Here is a 24,265-nt window from a genome sequence, read left to right on the forward strand (position 1 = left end):
CTCCCAACCTGTCGTAGGAAAGGGGAGGAGGGGGTGGTGGTGAAAATGCCCCTTGTCATTTTATAGGAGTTGCCCAGTCCTTGATGGGGAACAATGCAGCTCGCAACGGAATGAATGAACAGGAGGGAATGAATGAACACAAACAGGCAGCCACATTTCACCCTGGGAGAGGCAACCAGTCACAATCTCCCCCTGCCACTGGCCACATCCATCGGGCGCCCATTTAAAAATCAAAATAAAAATAAAATCAAATGGCAAACCGTCAATACCTGGAAGTCAGCCGGGTGCCCACCACATCCCCTCCCCAGACAGACAGACAGACAGACAGAGAAATTGTGTTCCACAAAAAAATGGATGCAACTGGGACGAAACCAATCGGAGAGGAAACACACAGACACATGCAACCCCTTCCTCCCAAAATTGCACAGAAGCTCGGCACACCGTCCGTCCCCCCCCAACCCTCAAATGCGTGGCAAATAAATAAATAAATAAACCCCCATCCCGTATAGAACCCCCCCCCCAAAAAAAGCATCCTTCTTGCAACATCTGGTTGCTATGCCAACAAAAAGAGAGAGGCAGTGAGAAAGAGAGGGGGGTGTGAAGGGGGGCAAAGGAGGGTGTTGGGGGAGAGGATTCTTGACCCCTTCCCCAGACTGACACAGTCACATCAGAATGAGGAAAGGGGGGAGGCGGAGGAGGAAGAGGAAGAGGATGATGGCAGGGCAAGGGGTGTGGTGGCTTGCTTACCAAAGATGCTGATTTGATTGTGGCAAAGCGTTCTCGGTTCCAATAGTGGAGGGCCTGGTTCTGGACTGAGTGGGTAGGCCGCGGCTCAGGCCTGTTCTCCCTGTGGCCCACCTCATCCCTTATGAATACATGATCCTGCAGAAATGGATAAAAACAAGGAGAAAGTCCAGTTGTGCTCTTTCTTCGCCGGCTGCCTCGCTGCTCTTGCCCCTCTTCTCGCACAAGCCCTCCTGTTTGAAATGCATAGTTTGGCTCTCAGGCTAGTCCCTGCAGCTCTTGCAGTACAAAATGAATAAGCAACACATTGCAGCCTTCGGTGAGGAAGATGTCAGCTGATCGCTAGTGGATGCCTTCGGAATCCTGGGCAGAATTATTATTATATAGATATATAGATTTTTCTTTTTTCTTTTTTTGGTTAACCTCCAGAATCACATCTGTGCAAAAAACAGCATCAAAACCACGGCACGAGCTGCAGAGCAGGCAGGCTCTTCAGAAAGGCTCGCTTAAAACACTGCACCCAAATAATCCCTTTAAAAACATGGTTTCCATGTCTAGCAAGGATGCAGCCGCTGCTTCTCCCTTTGAACACACAAGCAAAGATCTGCCACATTCCCCTTTTTCCAGCCTGGCTTCTCCCCTGGACTTGCTATCTGTGCTGGAGGAGAAGCATTTCTGCTTAAATAGATGCAGGGGTTGGAGGAGACCAGCCTCTCTCTGTCTCTCCTCTCCTGTGCGCACTCTCTCTCTCTCCCTGTGTCTTGTGCTGGAAAGACTCTGTGACCACTCAGGGATCCTGCTTTCTAGTCATGATCGTGTTCAGTTCTAGCATTTTCTCTCCCTAGCCTTGGAAAGGGATTTTTTTTTTTCACATTTAAAGAGACAGCACTCTGCCGGATAATAAATGATTTCTGCGAAGTTTTTCTTCTCCCCGACGAGCCGGGGATTCGGAAAACGTGATTTCACAGCAGGAAGGCATCGTGCTAAGCTCTCGTGCACACGCGTGTTCTCCAAATGGCTGCGAGCGTCACGTGAGAACTGGTGTGCTCTGACGCACGCGGGCCACGGCTCCGATCTGGGACACGCGAGTTTGCATCTTTGTTTATCCGTGGGCACGGTGTTGGCGGCCTAAATTACTACTCTCCCTCTCTCAGCCTCAGTTCCCCATCTGCACAATGGGCATAAACCAGAGCTATTCCACGGAGGTGTTTCTTGCTGATAAAGTAACATACGTGGGTATTACTTATCTACAAAAGCACATATTCTTCCCTACAATCCGACCCGTGCTCTTAGATCTTCTGGGGGGGCCCTTTTGACTGTGCCGCCACTAAGAGATGTGAGAGGGGTGGCGGCCAGGAAGAGGGCCTTCTCGGTGGTGGCCCCCGAACTGTGGAATACCCTCCCCTTAGAACTGAGAACTGCTCCCTCATTGCTAACGTTTCGGCGTGGACTGAAGACCTTTTTATTTCAAAAAGCTTTTAATTGTTGACTGGTTGGCTGGCGTTCTTGCTTTTTATATGAATCCACAGGGTTTGTTTTGTTTTTTAGCTTTTTAATCATTGTAAATTGTTTTTAACTGTTTTTCATGTTGTATTTTTAATTGTTTGTTAGCCGCCTTGTGTGCCCATTGGGTAAAAAGGTGGGGTACAAATTAATAAAATAATAAAATAATAAAATAATAATAATATTCTGATTAAGCAGGCTAGAGAGAGAGAGAAAGAGAGAGAGAGAAGGGGGTCTTGTTCTCTAATTAGGAAAGAGAGAGAGTCTTATTTTCTAATTAGGAAAACTCTCTGTTAGCCTCCAACTTGGAGAGTTCCAACATGTTCTCTGTTTTCCAGAACAACGCTTATGGGCACTAAGGGTCTTGGGGCAGCATTGCCACCTGAAGGTGCTCCGACAAACATCAGGAGGCCTAGGCAAAAAAACACCCCTGTAGGATTAGATCCTGGGCCACCTTATTCAACAAGATGCTACTGGACTCCCACAAAGAGCACATGACGGTGACCGGCTGCAACTGAATTTCCATAGTTCTGACAGCAGTCGCCTGGGAGATATACTCTAGTAGTGTATATGCAGACTGGTAGGGCAACCCCCTTGAAGGGTCTTTGGAACCAACAACTGGTTCAAAATGTGAGTTGGACTTCCACCTAGAAGATCTAGGTCCAAATCCCCCTGCTCAGCCATGAAGCTTCCTGGATGACCTTGGGCCAGAGACCATCTCTCAACCCCACCGGGTTGTTCTGAGGATAAAAGGAGGAGAGGAACTATGTTCCCCACCAGGCTAGCAGAAGGCTCGCTTGCTTTTTTAAGAACACGCTCATTAATTACAATAACTTCCAAAAGACTTTCTCCAGCTGCTCTCGAGGCCTTCTTGGGGTTGGCACCCAAACTATGAAACTCCCTGTCTGGTGCCAGCATGGTTATCTTTCAGGCACCCAGCAAGGACTGCTCTACGCTCACATCCTCTCAGTGGCATTGGTTAAACAGCTGAAATTATTCCATCAGGATTTTTTTAAATGTATCTTTGTGTTCCTCAAAGTTGTTAACTCTTACTGAAGCTATTCCTAGAGATTTCTGGGTGTGTTTACTTTCAACATGATGTCAAGTTGTTTATAGGCAGGGAGGGCCCAGTTAAAACCCCTACCATTGCTTTCAGTGGTCTCCAGGCCAAACCCAGGAGGGCTAGAAACCTTCCCTGCTGCACTTTTTATGAACACCATTGTGTTGTCATTTTCATCTTTGAGGGAACTGTGATTCACCCAGAAATCCTCGTGATGAGGCAGGATACACATCTCTAAGCAAGCAAAATGAATACTGCATTTTCTAGATCATCCTATAACTAAGGAGCAGGGCTTGGTCCAGAGACCAAGTTCTAAGGTAGCCACAGAGTGGAAGGCTTTACTGCAGAATTCTTACTTTTCCTCTACGTAAGCGAGGAATTCACAGGGTTTCTGCCACAGCTCCTTTCTGACTTTGGAGGGTCACCTGCAGACCCGTGAAGTCTTGTCAAGCAGATCAGACAATTCTTCTGTGGGTTAAACCAAGCAAAGGTCCCAAGATTTAGCTAGGGTGCATCACCATAGTATAAACCAGGGGTGTCCAAAGTTTTTGGCAGGAGGGCTGCATCATCTCTCTGACACTATGTCGGGGGCCGGGGGAAAAAAAGGATTAATTTACATTTGAATAAATTTACATAAGTTTACATAAATTAATATACTAGAGGTAGAACTTATATGAATGAATGAAGGTCATGCAATAGCTCAAGGCCTATAAAAGGCCTTGCACAAAGCAAGGCTGGCCTTCCTTTGCTGCCGCTACTGCATCACAGACGTGAAACAGCAAGTAGTGGAGGAAGCCCTCATCCCACAGCTCCTGCGAGAGGTCAAACAGTCGCCCTCACGCTGAGAGCAGCTGTGTCGGGCCAGTGCGGGCTCCAACACATCTCTGGAAGGCCAGAGGCTCATTGGAGACTGGGGGCTCCCTGAGGGCCGCACTGAGAGGCCTCGAGGGCCGCATGTGGCCCCAGAGCTGGGGTTGGACACCCCTGGTATAAACAAAGCAAGGAGGCTCCAGGTGTTCAACAGACTTGGTATGAGAAGACAAGCAAACCTGGAGTCCCAGATCCTTGCCAGGGTGACTCAACTCCAATTCTGAAAATTGGTTCCAGAATACAAGGTGAAGCCCTTTTGTCTCTTACACTTTAGTGGGGTGATATGAAGCAACAGACTGTCACCCAAAAAAGAAAATCAGAGAGAGGTGAATCTAGAGGGCATTAAATCGGTCACGTAAACAAGGACCCCAGTATCCCTTGAGCAAAACAGCCAGGTCCTCTTTAGTTTCTCCAAACAGAGGAAGGACTCCAGGGAGGGTTTGCTTTTTGTAATTCATTCAGCTATCCTAAAGGGTGACCAAAAAAAGGGCAGCCAGAATGGAATTCATTGTTCAGGTACTGAACTCAGACCTGGAAGATCCAAGTACAAATCCCCGCTCAGTCACAAAGCTTCCTGGATGACCCTGGGCTGGTCACTCTCAGCCTCACCTACCTCACAAGATTGTTGTGAGAATTAAAGGAAGGAGCCATGTACACCACCCTGAGCTCCTTGGAGGAAGGGAGGGATAAAAATGTGAAAAATAAATACATTGCACCCTCCAGCCGTTAAGAGCTTGGCCCATGTTTTGCTGCATCCAGAAGGCTCCAATGCACACCAACCTCCAGATCCCCCGTCCATCTTGCCCTCTCAGACCGATGTAGACCCATTCCTAATGGTTATGTGGCCTCTTTACAAGTTTCAGCCAAGCGCAACCTCAGACAGCCGACTAGCTGTGCCTCAGCTTCAGAAAACTCTTCCCCCTCCAAGCACTGCCTAGAATCTGCTATCTCCTAAGGCAGAATTCTCTCATGATGCTGACTTACACCTGAACAGCAAATGAGGGCAAGATGACAGCTGCTTGCTTATGGTCCGTTCTTCGTCGACGCCCCCCGCCCCACCCCTGCAACACTCTCAAGCAATGTCAAAAAGCACTGTGGCCCTGCCTGCTCTTTTGGAAAAAAGAGTGCAACCCATTTCTGAAATCCATCAAGTGATGGGCTTTGTGCTTGTGTTGTCTCAGAGTCAACAGAGCTTTGTGCTTGTGTTTTCTTCGCTGTCCTGCTGAAGCATGCCTTTGGAACCGCAACAGAAGGCATCTATCTCCGGACCAGATCAGACGGAAAGCTCTTCAACCTCTCCAGACTGAGAGCAAAGTCCAAAGTCCAGCTGAAATGTCTGCGTGACTTCCTCTTTGCCGACGATGCAGCTGTCACTACCCACTCTGCCAAAGATCTCCAGCAGCTCATGGATCGTTTTAGCAAGGCCTGCCAAGATTTTGGACTGACAATCAGCCTGAAGAAAACACAGGTCATGGTCCAGGATGTGGACTCACCTCCCTACATTACAATCTCTGCACATGAACTGGAGGTTGTCCATGACTTTGTGTACCTTGGCTCAACCATCTCCGACACTCTTTCTCTCGATACCGAGCTAAACAAGCGCATCGGTAAAGCAGCTACCACGTTTTCCAGACTCACAAAGAGAGTCTGGTCCAACCAGAAGCTGACGGAACATACCAAGATCCAGGTCTACAGAGCTTGCGTCCTGAGTACACTTCTGTACTGCAGCGAGTCATGGACTCTTCGCTCACAACAGGAGAGGAAACTGAACGCTTTCCACATGCGCTGCCTCCGATGCATCCTCAGCATCACCTGGCAGGACAAAGTTCCAAACAAAACAGTCCTGGAACGTGCTGGAATCCCTAGCATGTATGCACTGCTGAAACAGTGCATACTGGCTCTGTCTGGCTCTGTCATGTCGTGAGAATGGATCCCAAAGGATCTCCTCTATGGAGAACTCGTGCAAGGAAAGCGCCCTACAGGTAGACCACAGCTGCGATACAAGGACATCTGCAAGAGGGATCTGAAGGCCTTAGGAGTAGACCTCAACAAGTGGGAAACCCTGGCCTCTGAGCGGCCCACTTGGAGGCAGGCTGTGCAGCATGGCCTTTTCCAGTTTGAAGAGACACTTGGCCAACAGTCTGAGGCAAAGAAGGAAGGCCCATAGCCAGGGAGACCGACCAGGGACAGACTACACTTTCTCCCAGTGTGGAAGGGATTGTCACTCCCGAATTGGTCTTTTCAGCCACACTAGATGCTGTTCCAGAACCACCTTTCAGAGCACGATACCATAGTCTTTCGAGACTGAAGGTTGCCAACGACGATGTCTCAGAGTCCCACAATGCTTTGAATTAAGGCAATTAAGCATCACCTATTTTAGCAATAGATGGGAAGATGAGATGCTGGAAAGCACTGTGTGGTTAGAGAAGCATCCAATTCTACACTGACTTCTGGGCTGGAATGTTTGAACTCAGAACTATATGAAATAACAGCATGCGCGCACTGAGTAAAGGCTGATCGTGGCTTACGTTTGAAGCCTGAACTGATGAGGTCACTTCTGGCCATGACATCACGTTCAAGTTAAGTTAAGTTCAAGTTTTGTCAGCTGGGGCGGACAAAAGGGTGCCACCGAAATGAAGCTACGGTACACTGCTCACCTTCCTGTGTGGGGTACCAGTCCCGCTGTGCGCTGCAGTCCAATCGACAATACCTTGACTTTTGTCACTTTGCTCTTTCCACCACCTCAATTATAATCGTGTTCCAAATTTAGTCCATGCGCTTTCTTCTTTCGTTCAATTTCTTCCAACCGTCCCTTATGTACATTTATTTTCCTTTTATTTGTGTTTTGCACACATTTGGGCATGCTGGTGTAGTTAGCGATTGACGATTCTCACCAGCCAAAATAAATTTGCAAGTTCAATAAAGCAATGCTTTGACATTCACCCGTTTTCGACTTTGGTCCATGCTCCGGTCCCCTAAACCAGCGGTGGCCAAACTTGCCACCACTGCGCAACAGAAAAGCAGTCCCCATTCTAACCTCATCTTTCTGTTCCACCTGGGTGCCAGGAGTAGTTCTCCACGTTTGGGGGACAGGGATGCTCTAGGCCAGGGGTGTCCAAACATTTTGGCAGGAGGGCCACATCATCTCTCTGTGTCTGGGGCCGGGGGGGGGGGGGAAGAATTAATTTACATTAAAATTTGAATAAATTTACATAAATGAATTTATTAGAGATGGAATTTATATGAATGAATGAAGGTCTCGCAGTAGCTCAAGGCCTATAAAAGGCCTTGCACAAAGCAAGGCCAGCCTTTCCTTCGCTGCCACTGCTGCATCACAGATGTGAAACAGCAAGTAGTGGAGGGAGCCCTCATCCCACAGCTCAGGGGAGAGATTAAACAGTCGTCCTCACGCTAAGAGCAGTTGCATTGGGCCAGCACGGGCTCCAGCAAGTTTCCGGAGGGCCAGAGGATCATTGGACACTGGGGACTCCCTGCAGGCCGGATTGGGAGCCCCTGAGGGCCGCAAGTGGCCCCCGGGCCGGGGTTTGGGCACCCTTGCTCTAGGCAGTCGCATCTGCTGCCCACAGTCCCAGAAGGCTGCGGAACGGGATATCCAGGCAGGTGTAAGTGCCCAGAGCATCCCTGTCCCCCAATTGTGGAGAATTATTTGTGGTGCCCGAGTGGAATGGAAAGATCCACTCACTGGGTGGACGGATTCATCTGAATCCTGGATCCGGCCCCCGGACTAGGGTTCAAGCATCCCTGCCCCAAGCGGACGAAAGCACAAGGTATGGCCTATATGTCAAAGGGATAAAGCCATGCCCAGCTCTCTGTGGCCAGCTTTGCCAGAGCTCTAATTTGGCAGGAAAGCAAAGCTTTCTCCTTCATATATTGTCCCCCCCCCCGTACCCCAGAGGGTTAGGCATAAGAATCAAGTACTCAGCTTGAGGGAATGCGATCAATGAAGCATTGCGTGGTTTAAAAGGAAGACAGGTTAGAAGCTCATTGGCAAAAGGAGCAGACACCCACAACCTCCATTTTATTATTGCACAAGCACCACTGGGTGTATCTGATGTGATTCTTCCAATGGAGGGCCCACTATCATCTTCCTTTGCTTGGCCTGCTGTCAGTGAACCTAGAGCTCCCAATGGCCAAGTGAGACCAGGTGACAACATAGGGAATTCTGCAGCAAAAAGAACGGCACTGAAGTGCACCGTCCAATCTCACACACACACACCTACCTTTCAGGAGTGAGCCAGGACACTGTTACCTAATCCACACGCAGGCCGGAGTCTGGGCAGAAGTTATTGGAACGCATCGTGTTAGCTTGGTGGGGTGTGAGCATTTCAACCAAAACAACAGCCGCTTCGGGGGACGGACGGACAGGGGACGGACAGATGTTTAGAAGACACGGTGGGCAGTGGTGTTACAGGCAATGACAGAGGCACACATGCAGTGTTTGGGGTGCAAGAGGAGGGTGGGGAGAAGACCAAATTACAGAGGATTCTCTCCAAAGTAAAGACACTTTCATTCCTGCCATTAACCCCCAAAAGCAGGTATAGGTGTCTCCTGGTATCTGTGGATCTGGTTATTCGTGGTTCCTCGTCGTCGTCCCCCCATTACCTTTGTTTATGTGGTTATGTTCCCCCAAAGCGATAAGGTGTCTTGCGTGAACAAACAGTATAAGCAAAATCTTTGAGCCAGGCAGGCAGGCAGCCTAGATGGGAGACCAAGGGCTCAATCCTAACCAACTTTCCAGCACAAGGTCAGGGCAATGCAACTCCAAGGTAAGGGAACAAACATTGCCTTACCTTCAGGAGACCTCCGTGACTGCCCCCCCCCCAACTGCAGGATGCAGCACACGCCCCACTGGCACAGCTATGCCAGTGCTGGGAAGTTAGTGCATCCTAAGAGCAACAGGAAACAGGAAGTGAACGATTGCTCTTAATCTCCCTTCTAGGCTACAGGATGTTTGCCTGCTCATCTGGCTGTAAGCGTTCTTGCTTATAGTGTTTGTTCAAGCAAGACACCCTTATTACTTCTGGGGAACGCTATCAACATAAACAAAGGTAATGGGATGCGGGGGCCGCAAAGATAGGATTCCCCTTTATCTGCAGTTTCTGGGATCCGAGGGGGAGGAATGAATACTGGGGGGCACTTGTACTTAAACCTGTGGGGGTCACAGACTTTGTGCATGCACCAGATTTTTCTGATGTGACAAAAAGGCAAACCACTGTCGAGTTTCTAGGCCTACGTTTTCCGAGGTGTGCGTCAGGGCGCTATGGAAGCAGTCCTAAACCCTGCAGGGCCACTGTGTCCCCTTCCTGAAACTAGCTACTTGGGAGACAACCTGGAGGCTCACTTATTAAGCACCTCCCAAGACCTGAAGAAGCAAGAGCGGTAAAAGCAGAGGTCAGCCAAGGCTTGGGGGGGGGGGGGCGGAGAGAGCACCAGGGAACATACCTTCTTGTGCACAACAGAGGAGGTGGAATTAATGGTGCTCTCGTCGTCAAGCATCATAACCAGCTCAGAGCTGCTCTCATCCATGACCTCCTGGATGCTGTTGACACTGCTGCTCTGGCTGCCTGTGCTGACAGACATGCTGGGGATTGAATGGTTGCTGCCCAGACTGTCCATTTTTCTACACAGGTTTGTCCCATGCTCACTGTCCTATAAAAACAAGGGGCAGGAGAGTTAAAAATGAACACACACACACACACACACACACACAGGAGACAGACTCCCAAATCCACACTTTGGCAGCAGAGTGTGTTCCATTAAGCTACAACCCTGCAGAGCATCACCTCTCCATTTGGCCTTGGTCATTTCTCCTTTCTCCCCAGGAGCTGCGAGGGCAATGAGAGAGTCTGCAACTAAGGGCCTTTTTCAAGACAGTGTTGTGATCCTCTACCCAGAGAGAACCAGGCGCCCCCTCTTCAACACAGCATAGCGTTTTCCCCAGTGGGTGTCCCCCTTGCATTTCTTTTAAACCTGTGAGGGACCCCCTCCCCCCCACTTTTGGGGCATCTCCTGGTAAAAACTATCTCCCTGTTCCCACTGCTGCATAAACCACTCTTGAGAATTGCTTGCTGAAAAGTGGCCGATAAGCGTTCTGAATATGCACCCGGTTTTCTGCCCTGTAAAAATAACCAAGGCTGCAATCCTAGCCATGTTTTCTCGGGAGTGAGTGCCATTGAACATGGTGGGACTTAATCCCAAGTAGAGATGCTCTGAATTGCGATGCAAGGACCTGCTGCAAAGATTTGCATGTTGCATCTCAATCCCTACATCCTGAGAGCTAGGATGGTGTACCGGTCTGGGAAAACCCAGGAGATGATTCAAGTCCCCGCATGAAGCTTCCTGGGAGACCTGTGGCCAGTCAATCTCTCTCAGCCTCATCCTAACCTGAGGACAAAAGAAGGGGAGGAACCATGCACACCACCCTGAGCTCTTTGGAGGAAGGGTGGTATAAAAATGCAAAAGATAAAATAATAACACTCCTGTCCAGCTTTCATTTAGGCCACTTTACACTGCTGCTTTCATCGTACAAGGAAGGAAATTGACCAGGGACAGCAGGCCCTCGGGAATGGCCTGCAATTGGAGTGGCCCTCCTTTCTAAGTTGGGTTACGCAAGGACAAGTCAGACAGATGCAACTGTGGCCATTACCAACTACCTGAGAACTTCAAGTAGGTTCTTCTGAAGCTTTTCATTTCAGGAGGGACAAGTAAAGCTGCATCCCCCACAAAGTAGGTTTTTTTATATCTTGCAGGCTGCGCACCGTTCAAAGTAGGTGGTGTTTAGTGGTTCAGGAGTTAGATTTAGACCAAGAAGGTCCATGTTCAAATTCCTAATTAGCCGTGAAGTTTCCTGGGTTACCTTGGGCCAGTCACCATTTCTCAGCTCAGCTACCTCACAGGGTTGTGGGGAGAACAAATTATGGGCAGGAATTATGAACACCACCCTAGGCTTCTTGGGAAAAGGGTGGTATAAATACGTGAAAATTAAAAAAAAAAATGTATGGCCTTCCACAGGCTATTCTTTCAATATGTTTGACCAGGTCACTCTCTCTCTCTTTTAGAAGAATCAAGTGCCTGCAAAACTAGATGTTTCCCCCTTATACTGATTGTGTACATTTTTGGCAAAATCTAAAAAAAAGGGGGAAGGGAACAAAGACCTTTGTGAAAGGTAGAACACATATAAAACCTGAGACACTGAAAAGAGGTTTCTGAAGGCTGAAGAACAGATACATGACCCTTTTTTTTTTTTTTAAAGAGTTCTAAGAAATGTGGCGAAGGGACAGGACAAGGATTGGAGTGCAATGAGATGGAAAACAGTGATCTAAACAATCGTTGGGATAGCCCTGTAGATGGGTCCCTACTTTCTGAAACAGCCCTTGTTGCATTAAAAGTAAATAAATGACACCCTATTACAAGCGGGCCACAGTCTGGAATACTTTGCGAAGCTACTCGCTGCCTGTATTAGAAGGAGTTCTGTAAAAACTGGAAATGAGGACGTAACCTAACTCAGAGGGAGAGAGTAATTGAATAGCTCTGTAAGCAAATCAAAAATCACCCTGCATCATTTTAAACCCACTGCGCTGAGATCGTAAATTCTCTCAGTCTTAAATGTACAATAGCACCTTTAAATAAAAAAAAATCCTTGCATTTGTCTGCCATTTGAAAACTTGCAGCAGTGAGGCTTTTGACTTTGACTGACTGGAGGGATCTGGTTTACCATGTCCCAAGCAAAGGGGATGCTTCTGATAGGAGCTGGGCCCATGAGAGGGGGTTGCAGTGGGTAAATCGTACCCAGGCCTGGGGTCATAAAGGGGTGCAAGATCTAAAGAAGGGGGGGCCCAAAATTTCCTGGGATCTCAGAAAATGTTTGCATCTATTATGTGAAGACGAGCATTCACATTTGTGTAAACCTACATAGGTTTATTTACTGTAATTCGTAGAATTATGATACAATGATATTTTGAAATTACGGTCCAATGGAGAAGGAAATTATGGTCCCAAAGAAACTTTGCACCTTAAAAGGGCCCCCCAAAACTTTTGTACCCCCCTGAAAAAATTCAGAGGCCCTGGGTAGGAACTCTGCTGGAAGCTGGGACAACAAAAACAACAACAACAAACTCTTATCCCAAAAGAGATTCTTAAACAACTATTCTGGGTTGTCCTAAGTGAGTTTCTCAAAACCAGGACAGTCCAAGGAAAACTCCATTCTTTTCTTCCAGCAGTTTTGAGGTACTCCTTGCAAAACTGTGTGCTCATTTGTTTAAAATGCCCTCACCTACCCCTACTTTCAATTGCCCTCTGTGACATCAAGGAGATAAATCTGTCTTGCTTTATGTTATTTACTTTATCAGATGGAATATTAAACACTCACAATGCAATCCCTAACTGGGCAGGGTGACCCACAAGATTAATCCAGAACAATCATCCAGAAGATGTGAAAGGACAAGGGTGATTTGAAAAAAGGGTTCAACACAATCTAACAGGTTGTGTGTGGAAGTGAGGAAAGAATCTACTTCCGAAGAGTCTGTTAATTTTGACCTCATAACTGAAATGGGTTAATAATGGTTGCAGCCCTATTAGAAACCCCAGCGTGTTTCTTAAAAGATTTACCATTTCAAAACCCACATTGGGAACACCGCAGACAGGAACGTAAAGCCTGCACGTATCAACAGATTTGCTGTTTCACATAAAATGGCATGTTCTTTCGTGTAGAGTATATGTACAAACGTACATAAAGCACTCAGAGGCAATCTTAGCTTTCCCACTTCCTGCTAAGCTCACAAATACACTTTTTCAGTATACACTTTTACAAAAAAAAAAAAAGGGCCTTGTTCCTTATGGCAAATTCCAAAAAGTTTTTTTTGGGTACTAAATATCCCTGAGATGTCACACATCACACACCCAAGGATGGCAGTAGTGGATCACAGATAGAAGCCTCTTTTTTTTGGTAGGGAGGTTCAGAAACTTTTACTCAGAAAAGTTTGTCAGAGGTGATGGAAAAATGTTAGTTGGTTATGTAGCCTTGGCAACATTTAGCTTGCACAGTAAGAACAGCCATACGTGTGCATTGGATTACAGTGAGACTTTTTTTTACATGCTTCTAACAGGAACACAGTTTCACATGCTACATGCAAGTGTAATTGGAGAACTCAAGAGCAAGCTTTTGGGAACCACTCAGGAAGCATGACTTGGTGAGGGCAACCGATGCTATGATAAGAGAGCACTGAATCTTCTCCTAAATCTCTTTCGTACCTCTACAAGTACATCACCCCTTTTTCCACATGTTCTATGTTGTTTTCCTTGTGCACGACATGGTCAACATAACCTTCAGGTAATCTTAATCTGCATTTTAGCTACCACAAAAGTTGCCTTGAATAGGAACGCTAGCATCAAGAAGAACTTTGGCCTGTTCCAACTTCATCAAGTGACTCCTGAATCCCAGCAGCACGTGCGAGGGAGAAAAAGGTACCCCTCCCCCCAGTAGATTATGAAACTCTCTAGCCCTGAGTGAAGTCGGTAAGTGACAGTATAAAACTTTTGCCATTGTATGGGCTGTAGCTGGCTGTGGACCCAATCCTATCCAACTTTTCAGCACCGATGCAGCCGCAATGCAGCCCCAAGGTAAGGGAACAAATGTTCCCATGCTTTGAGCAGGCCTCCGTGACTGCTTCCCCACTACAGGATGCGGTTTATGTCCCATTGGCCCAGCTGCATCAGGGCTGGAAAGTTAGATAGGACTGGGCTCTATGTTGGGAGCCACTGAACAATGGGAGCAGAAACAACTCACACTTCAGTAGGCCGACCTCACTGGGTGATCAAATGTCAGTATTTGCGGAGAAAAAGCCCCACACTCTTTGCACTACTAAATGTCAGTATTTGCGGAGGAAAAGCCCCACACTCTTTGCACACTCTTCACAGCGTTTAGATTTTAGAAGTCATGAACTGCTGTGCTATGGGTTTGCAAGAAAAGTTGGACAGCCACCTACCAGGGACACTTTAGATTAGGGATTTTCAACCTCTGTGCTGCGGCGCTGGTGTGCCGCACATGGTCCACGGGGGTGACATGGGCATTTGGGCCATTGAGGGATGTGAGCCCCCTGCCAGCAGCATGGTATGCCTTGTCAATTGTAAAAAAAAAGAAACAAACTGAGGGGGTGGCCTTGACAATTTTTGTGCCTTGTCAGTCGATGAGAGATGGGAAAAAAAGTTTAAAATTGTTGCTTTAGATATTAAAATCTTCTTTCTTAGAGGAGAGGACGGGTGTTTGGGTCCACTGATTTTCAGCTCAGTGATTTTACCTGCAGAACCCTTCAGGGGGAAAGGGGGCTCTTGGCACTCAATTCTTAAACAGCACCCAAGGAAACGGAGTTGCTCGGGGGTTTAGAACCACCACAGTTAGGGGCATCATTCCCTCCCTCTAGTTGCTTGGTCCGTGGAAGTCTGGCCTCCCAATCTAGGAGACCTCTTTTTCCCCTAGCCAAGAGAAACCCCCTCCCCCCCCCCCCAATATGGACAGCTTGCCCAGAGGCCTCTGCACTTCGGAGGCAGTCTTCCATTCCTCTAAGAGGAGGGCTGCCTCTCCAGATGCAAAGCAATCTATTCCACTGCAACCTGGCAGGAAGCGGTGGCCAGGCAAATCGATGACAGGGGACCCACGTGGTCGGTAGGCCTCCAGTTCACCAATGATGCCTACAAATTCATTACAGCACAAGGTTGGAGGAACTTTACATCTGTACCAAGGAATCAGCATTTCCAGTGCGCCTCTGTCCCCAACACCCCAGCTAGCTGAAGGCACAGGGACTTCCTAAAAGTGGTGGCTTTCTATTTGGCAGAGGGATAGCAACTATCCATATTGAACCCAGCACGGTGTCCTTCCTGGGGTAAATATTAGTCTTCCCCTTGTATTTCTTTGTAGATCAGGAGCCATCTTCATATTTCTTTTGCCATGTAAAGCCACACTGAAAACCTCATTTAAAAAAAAATACAAAATATTCTTAACAGTGATACTCTGAAATTGGAACGGAGTATTGCCATTGGTTGACACAAGTCATGCTCTGACTCACCACAAGGTGGGTATCCAAAGATCTATGCGCAAACCTGAATGCACGGACCAGTTGGGCAGAGAGCTTACAGCCCTGCTTTAGTTTCCTTAATAGGGTGGAGTTCTCACTTAACTCAGAGTCAGTTGGTTTCGTCCTCAAGATATATTCTTACGTTGCGTTGCTGTGGTTCGGTTTTGTGGGCCCAGTCCTGCGAGGGACCGTGTTTGCACAGAGCTTGCAACATGCCCCACAGCAGCAATTTTCAACCACTGTGCTGTGGCACGCTGGTGTGCTGCAAATGGTCCGCAGATGTGCCACGGGAGTTTAGGAGACGGTCATTTATTAGTGGGGGCCACTGGGGTATATGAGACCCCTATTGGTAGCATGGTGTGTCTTAATAACTTTAACTACTTAAGAGTGTCATGAGATGAAACACGCTAACAATCACTGCCCTACAGGATACTCCTGGGCACTACATAGAAAAGTGGTAACTTGCTATGGAAGCAGCAGACACGCTAGAATCTCTTTCCTCTTCGCAGGAAGAAACCATGCCTCACCTGTGGCTTTCCCAGGGCCCCAATCATTCGTTACTCATAAACCCCACCCTGGTTCAGGATGCTTGGTGAATATTGTGACACTCAAACCAATGGCAAGTAACTGGGGGGGGGAAGGGGGCTGGACATAAGAGAAGAGGTTCCAGTTGACCATGGAATTCCACCACTCATACTGGTGCCCAAGAAAAGGGGTGGGGAAGGGCCACATGTGGCACGGAGGCCATTATTACACATCACCATTATAGATAAACTTGATACCTCCTCCTCTTCCTGAGACTCGTTCAGAGGGCCGTTGCGGGCCTCTCGGAAAAGGATTTTCTTCATTTTCCGGTACTGAAGGTTATCCAGCTCTCGCACGGCATCCTTCGTCCTTTGAATCAAGTCTATTAGAACCCGTGGCGGCCGTTCACAGCGAACAAACTCATGCTGGTTTTAAAAAGGAGACATAAGCACTCAGGGTCAGGCGAGAAAAAGAAACCATGCATTTTTTTTTTTTACCCCACAGAGCGAAGTGCACCTTTGCGTATTGAAAACATTGGTGAGTGAAAATAAACTGCAACTGAGGAAAAAGTCTAGATTTAAGAACATAAGAACAGCCCCACTGGATCAGGCCATAGGCCCATCTAGTCCAGCTTCCTGTATCTCACAGCGGCCCACCAAATGCCCCAGGGAGCACACCAGATAACAAGGGACCTGCAAGGCTTCCTGGGAATTGTAGTTAAGAACATAAGAACAGCCCCACTGGATCAGGCCATAGGCTCATCTGGTCCAGCTTCCTGTATCTCACAGCGGCCCACCAAATGCCCCAAGGAGCACACCAGATAACAAGAGACCTGCAAGGCTTCCTGGGAATTGTAGTTAAGAACATAAGAACAGCCCCACTGGATCAGGCCATAGGCTCATCTGGTCCAGCTTCCTGTATCTCACAGCGGCCCACCAAATGCCCCAGGGAGCACACCAGATATTTCTAACACAGTTCCTCCCATGTTCAAGTACATTCACTGCCGACAGCATTCAGGGAAGCTATGGGTGCGCATTAAGGGAAGCTATGAGAGCCAGGGTGGTGTAATGGTTTGGAAGGTGGACTTAGACCTGAAAGATCCAGGTTCTAATCCCCCCTCAGCCACGAAGCTTCCTGGGTGACCTTGGGCCAGTCACTTTCTCTCAGCCTCACCTACCTCACAGGGTTGTCGTGAGGACAAAAGGAGGGGAGCAGCTGCGTACACTGCCCTAAGCTCTTTGGAGGAAGGGCGGTATAAAAATGTGAAAAAATAAATAAATACACACATAGCTCACACTGATGCTCTTGGCCCTGAACGTACTTGAACATGGGAGGCACTGCATTAAAAGTCTACACTTTTTTTTCCAGTTGCAGTTAATTATTGCTGAAGTTATTCAGCAAAGCATAATGTCCTGTTTTCAAATGAGAGTCTCCACAAAAGACACAAGCAGATGCAAGAGCAACTCGGTTCCCATCTGACTTCACCCAGCCCAGTTCCTGTGAGCATTTTAAGATCAGGATGGTGTAGTGTTTGGGAGCTGAACTTGGAAGATCCAGGTTCAAACCCCCACTGAGGCATGAAGCTTCCTGGGTGACCTTGGGGTCAGTCAGCCTCACCTACCTCTTGGGGCTGTTCTGAAGAGAGGTAGGAACCAATGGAGGAAGGAACCATGTACAACACCCTCAGCTACTTGGAGGAAGGGTGACATAACAATGAGAAAAATAAAATACTCGTATGTGCACAGTAGACTCACCATAATTTGGGGGTTCTCTTATTCTGGGACCAAACAAGCCATGGAACCAACCATGGCTAATTGGCCTGCTAAACAACACAGCAGACCATTGCCTGTCCTAATGATCCTGTGAAGCTTCTTGTTTTCCTGTTCTTTTATTCTAGCCTCACCACTTCTCTGTCCCGAGCCTTCTGCTCATTGTCTCTAGTTTCATAGTGCCCACCTGCCTCCCCCCTCCCCCCAATTTTATTTCAGATCTGATGTCATGAGCATCTGGAAGCAATCTCAGAGTTCTATTGGCCTGAAAGGGGAAAAAAAAATAAATCAACCTGAAACTACTTCACGTTTTGAGTATCCCTTATCCAAATTGCTTGAGGCCAGAAACTGTTACCCTACACATGCCCGATCTCGTCTGATCTCAGAAGCTAAGCAGGGTCAGGCCTGGTTAGTACTTGGATGGGAGACCGCCTGGGAATATCGGGTGCTGTAGGCTTCTACCATAGTCTTTCCAGACTGAAGGTTGCCAACCATCTCCCTATACTAAACACTATCTCCCGATCTTGTCTGATCTCGGAAGCTAAGCAGGGTCAGGCCTGGTTAGTACTTGGATGGGAGACCGCCTGGGAATACCGGGTGCTGTAGGATTCTACCATAGTCTTTCGAGACTGAAGGTTGCCAACCATCTCCCTATACTGAACACTATCTCCCGATCTTGTCTGATCTCGGAAGCTAAGCAGGGTCAGGCCTGGTTAGTACTTGGATGGGAGACCGCCTGGGAATACCGGGTGCTGTAGGCTTCTACCATAGTCTTTCCAGACTGAAGGTTGCCAGCCATCTCCCTATACTGAACACTATCTCCCGATCTTGTCTGATCTCGGAAGCTAAGCAGGGTCAGGCCTGGTTAGTACTTGGATGGGAGACCGCCTGGGAATACCGGGTGCTGTAGGCTTCTACCATAGTCTTTTGAGACTGAAGGTTGCCAACCAGTTGAGACCAGAAGTGTTTTGGATTTTGAAATACCTGCATACACGTAAGTGAGATATCTTGGGGATGGGACCCAAGTCTAAATACAAAATTCATTTGTGTTTCATATACAGTATAGGTGTGCATCATTCAGTGGCATCACTGGGGTTTGCAGCACCTGGCGGGAGGGGCCAGTGTGTCACCCCTATGATGGACCTCCTCCCATGTGGTGGGGGGCAACACCCCGGGAGGTTGGCATGATAATGTACCATTGTCTTGTCAGACAGAAGGTCATTAAGTGACACACGCCTGTACACCTTCTACACATAGCCTGAAGCTTTTACAGAATATATATTTTCTAAAAATAAATTTTGTGCATGGAACAAAGTTTGTGGAATTGAACCATCAGAAAGCAAAGGTGTCATTCATCTCAGGCACCCATCTGGACAATCTGTGGTTGTCCGGCGTCACCATCAGTCCTGACTCTGAATAATTTTCTTACAGTTATTCATACATACTTAACACTACATTACAGTATAGTGAAGAAAAAAATAATAATGGAATAAATAAAAGTTTTGGATTCTGGAGTTTTGGACAAGGGATACTCAAACTGTACCCTGCGTTTTATGGTGGATTTAGTAAAAGTGATCAGGCTGGAACAGCTAAGTCCTGCTCTAATGCAGCTCACCAGTCATGTCTGTCCTGGAATTTGGGTGCAATGTCACCTGCAGGACTCTGGTGGGGGCAGTGTGTTGTGCAGACACCTGAGCCCCATTGCTTGCCCTCTACAATATCTGTAGGAGTTGTGCCTCTGTGTGCAACTTCATTCCTCCCACATGTTCTCTCCCACCCCAAACACCAATGGAGAACGATGCAGTCTCTCAAGCTCTGTCTCCTAATGGTGGAGAGCAAGCCATGACTCAAGAGCATCCCCTCACACCCACACAAAGTGAACAGCTATAGGGTTCGCTTTTCCGTAAGTAGTAGGAGCCTCCAATACTTCAGATAATGTATATGTCCAAGACACTGCACTTCTTTTGAAACCTTAGCAGCCTCTGCTCCTGTGTGTGCTCATTAATAGCAGTGAACTAGCTGGGCAGTGGAATTTCCCAAAGGGAAAGAGCACTTCTGACGATTACTCTGCCTGCTAAAAATCCCAAACACTCTATATGCCCTGCTCCCCTTGTCCTCCAGCCCCACCCCCCAAGAAGTTTGAAAAGTTACCCGTAATAGTTCTGCCGATGACGGTCTTTCCTGAGGTATTTTCTGCAAGCAGTAATCAACAAATCCCCTAAAAGAGTCCGTCCTGAGTATAGGAACAGAGCATGCATGAAAATAAATTTACGCTTCAGAAGAAAGCAGGATGGGGGAGTGGGGAAGAGAAACACATCCTAAACCACTTCATGGTATTTTTGAAAAAAATATACATATGATGGATATATTGGGACAGAACTTGAGATACAATAATTGCGATTCCCCAAATCATGGCCTGGAGGACTGGAAATGAGTGCTGGGTTCACATGTTCCCGTCCTCCTCCCTTAATACGTTCAGTTCAACAAGCAACTTCCTGGTTTGATCCACCTATTGTTTGCCATTACACTACCAAATCATGCTTTGCGCGACCTCTCCAAACTAGAATTGCAAACCACGGTTTGATCCTGGCTTGCTAAGCTTCTGCAAAGCACAGTTTGCCAGTCTGACATAATAGCAAACCATGGTTTGATAAAACCAGGAAGTAACTTGTTATGCTGAGCATGGGATGGGAGAGGAGAATGTGTGAGCGAGGCACATTTTCTCAGTTCTCAAAAAAAAAATGGTTTGGAGGATTGAAAACATTACTCTGAACCATCCCATTGTATCGGGAGGAGATGAAAAGGTACAGGAATCTAAATAAATGAAACTTTTTTCCCTTAGTCAGCTCAAATGCTGGTCCTCGATGCATCTGCAAGACCACAGCAGCATCATGGGTTATGTTGCATCATAAGAGTCAGCCCCACTTTTATTCTACTTCTCTCACACTTGAACCACTTCACAACACTTATGGATCAGATTTAAAAAAAACAAAACGGTGTAATGTAAATGTCGAATTTTTAATGTGATACAGTTCAGAGGCACCAATTCCAACAGTAGTCTAACATTTTTTGTATCATCAGAACTTTTTTCGTTACCTTAAATTTTGAGCTCTCATCTATCCTATTGCCTAATGCACTATAATACACCTTGTATCAGAGAGCGTAAATTGTGACTAAAACCACACCTGCGTAGTGTTAATTGTGGCTGAACTAGTGTTTCTATGCCAAAAACAGCCGCATTTTTGAAATCCTCGCGCCAAAAGTTAATTAAGAAACCTCAAAGTATTCAGATAAACAGGAAATTGTTCAAATTTTGTTACACAGTTCAAACACAAAAACAATAATTGAGAAACATGATGCCTGACTGACAAAAAACCTCTGGGACACAGAATGGTATATCCCTAAGGGATGACCTTGCAACCTGTGTGTGCTTGACAGAGACAGAGCTCGGAACTCCGGGATTCATACTAAAATACATTGTCTATCACGATGGCACTCATTCCATTGTCTCATACAGGGCAGGAACATAGGAAGAGCCCTATTGGATGAAGCCAAAGGCCCATCTAGTCCAGCTTCCTGTATCGCAAGTGGCCCACCATTAGCTTCTAAGAGCACACAAAACAAGGGACCTGCATCCTAAGGTCACTCCCTTGCATCTGACATTCAGATATAGCCTACTTCTAATACCAGGAGGTTGCATACAGTCATCACAGCTTGTAACCTGCAATGGACTTTTCCTCCATCCATCTGTCCAATCCCCTTTTAACAACATCCAGGCCTTCAGGTGCCATCCCCAGATCTTGTGGCAAGAAGTTCCACGGATTACACACTGGGTAAAGAAATATTTCCTTTAGTTTGTTCTAACTCTCCTGACACTCCATTTTAGCGGATGCCCCCCCCCCCGGTTCAGGTGTTATGTCAGAGGGAAAAATAACATTCCTCTACGCGCTCTATCCGTTCCATGCACAACATGGGAAGGAACGAGATGGGAAAGGAAGACCAAGAGTTTACAAACGTAGAAGGAGAAAATAGCTGGCAGGTCTTACCATTCATTTGATTGTAACATAGGGGAGTCGTTCTGGGCTATGTGATATAAGGCACTCATAGCATTCATATTAAAAAGGGGAGGTTTCCGTTCCGCTGCAAAGAAAAAGAAAAAAATTCAGCAAGGGTAACAGAGCTTGCACGTAGGATTGATTAACATCCTTGTGCTCCAAACAACACAGTCCTGGAACGTGCTGAAATCCCTAGCATGTATGCACTGCTGAAACAGAGACGCCTGCGTTGGCTCGGTCATGTCGTGAGAATGGATGATGGCCGGATCCCAAAGGATCTCCTCTATGGAGAACTTGTGCAAGGAAAGCGCCCTACAGGTAGACCACAGCTGCGATACAAGGACATCTGCAAGAGGGATCTGAAGGCCTTAGGAGTGGGCCTCAACAGGTGGGAAACCCTGGCCTCTGAGCGGCCCGCTTGGAGGCAGGCTGTGCAGCATGGCCTTTCCCAGTTTGAAGAGACATTTGGCCAACAGGCTGAGGCTAAGAGGCAAAGAAGGAAGGCCCATAGCCAGGGAGACATACCAGGGACAGAGTGCACTTGCTTCCAGTGTGGAAGGGATTGTCACTCCCGAATCGGCCTTTTCAGCCACACTAGACGCTGTTCCAGAACCACCATTCAGAGCGCGATACCAGAGTCTTTCGAGACTGAAGGTTGCCAACGATGCTCCATTCCTCCCTCTGTGTGATCCAATTCCCTGAACATCCTTCCTTGAGCAAACCATGCTTACACTTGAATTGGCAAACCGGGGTTTGTATACTTGCCCCTCAATTAGAATCTTAGTGGCTTCCGGTTCTGGTGTGAAGAGTGAGCACAAACCAGTTTGTGACGATTTGCGTGAGCAAGAAGAACAGGAAAGGGATTGAATCGTGTGAGCCCAAGAATCAGATCTGGTAGCCAAACCACGTTAACCCCTACATCCAAAACAGCCCACTGTCTTATATTTTAGAGCAGTGATTTTCAACCTTTTTCATTTCATGGCACATTGACAAGGCACTCAAGTTGTCGGGGTACACCGTCAATTTTTTTAACAACTGACAAGACATGCTGCGCTGCTGGCCAGGGGCTCACATTTCCCCCCTCCCCATGGCCCTACTAATAAATGAACCTCCTCCAAACTCCCGCGGCACACCTGCAGACCATTCATGGCACGCCAATGTGCTGCGGCGCACTGGTTGAAAATCACTGTTTTAGATCAACCAAGATCACAGCAGTTATTTAGGACTCATCGAGAATCAGAGCAAAATAAATATCCTAATAAACGGGATGGGGAGGAAAGAAAAACGTTACATGAGACATCCTGGCAAGTTTTTTATTTCAGAAGCATCGGGAATTCCTAAGGAATTCCTCAGACTCTGAAATCCCACCAAAATGAAGGGTGGGTTGCCACAGCGATTTCCATGGTGCCTACCCAGGTTTACCTGACATTGCAACATTCTGTCCTGAGAGAAGCCAAGTTCTGTGGCTGCTCATTTGCCCTGCGTAATTTCTCCTTCCAGTCTTAGGGAAGAGCTAGGCAGGATTTCCCGACAACCATGTGCTTCCCTGCTTCTGAGAATTCACTCAATGCTTCCTGCACCCTCTCAAGCTCGTTGAGGTCATCGTCTCACAGTTTTGTTCCATGCCTCACACCCTTCTTAAATCAGGTAGGTGCTGACCCACTTTTGCAGTGGTGGCCCCGTTGTGGAATTCCTTCCCTAGACGTATTTGTTTGGCGCCAATACTGATCTCCTTTTCGGTGTCAAGATATTTTGAACCTCTCCCAAGGATCTGATGCCTGTGTAATTTTTTTTTTCTGCCCGTTTTAGCCCTGCTCCTACTTGTTTACCAAGGGTGTAGGTAGTAGAAGCGGAGCAAGGAGGGAAGGGGGCAGAGTTCTGCACTTTCTCCTACAGCAGCAATGGTGATGTAATTCGCAGGAGTACTCAGGGTGTTGCCTTGAAACATTTTTCAAAGGATCTTTGCCAAGAAGTCACTTTAGGACAACTGAGACATTACCTAAGGGCACATGTTGATGTCTAGTAAGTGCCAAGTAGAAAAAAAAAGTGGTAGGGGAAGAGGATACTCCAGTGAAGAAACTTAAAATTGATTTTTTTAAAATTGCAGAGTCCTAGTGGGGTGTGGCAATGGGGTTTTGGAATCCCAAAATTTACCACAACACTGTTTGCACCGGAATAGGTGATTTAATTGCTTTAGAAAGTTTCTATTTCTTTCTTAGCTTCATTAAACCACTTAGTTGACTTTCAGAGAAACACACGAAGATAAACAAACCGCATTCTCTGGATCTTTCCAGCCAAGTGGGAACACTTTAAAAACCCACTTGTCACTCGGTGATCCTAAGCTGCTAGCATTAAGCGGATGTTTAACAGAAATGGTCACAGATTGGTTTGGAACCTAAGCTGTGAACCAGGAAGCCCCCAGTCCAAATGTCATTGCTTCCACAAACTTGTTGGGCAAGCCTGCAATATTGGGGGGGGGGGGCAGGCAAAAATGACCTTCACCTGCAGTGGCATATGCAGCAGGTTTAAAAATCCGCAGGGTGTGACTGTTTACTCACCCAGCTCTATGCACGTGATTCCAAGAGACCAAACATCTACCTTCCCGTCGTACTGCCCTTCGTCCATAGCCAAGATTACTTCGGGGGCCAT

The 24,265-nt window shown here is 47.3% G+C and overlaps 1 protein-coding gene and 3 pseudogenes across 1 annotated transcript; 3 read left to right on the top strand and 1 right to left on the bottom strand.

Annotated features, from left to right (window-relative positions):
- Positions 1–747: 747 nt before the first annotated feature.
- Positions 748–24,265, bottom strand: LOC136635964 (serine/threonine-protein kinase TAO3-like; the record flags this gene model as incomplete). The annotated part of the gene is made up of 6 exons (XM_066611021.1): positions 24,175–24,265; positions 21,608–21,701; positions 19,713–19,794; positions 16,050–16,217; positions 9,641–9,847; positions 748–882 (listed from the first exon to the last, which is right to left on the bottom strand). Coding segments are annotated over exons 1-6 (777 nt in total), but the record flags the coding sequence as incomplete, so codon positions are not given.
- Positions 17,895–18,018, top strand: LOC136635967 (5S ribosomal RNA; annotated as a pseudogene).
- Positions 18,200–18,322, top strand: LOC136635965 (5S ribosomal RNA; annotated as a pseudogene).
- LOC136635966 (5S ribosomal RNA) lies at positions 18,352–18,474 on the top strand (annotated as a pseudogene).

This window comes from Tiliqua scincoides, unplaced genomic scaffold (genome assembly GCF_035046505.1).
Source record: "Tiliqua scincoides isolate rTilSci1 unplaced genomic scaffold, rTilSci1.hap2 HAP2_SCAFFOLD_179, whole genome shotgun sequence".
Lineage (NCBI taxonomy): Eukaryota > Metazoa > Chordata > Lepidosauria > Squamata > Scincidae > Tiliqua > Tiliqua scincoides.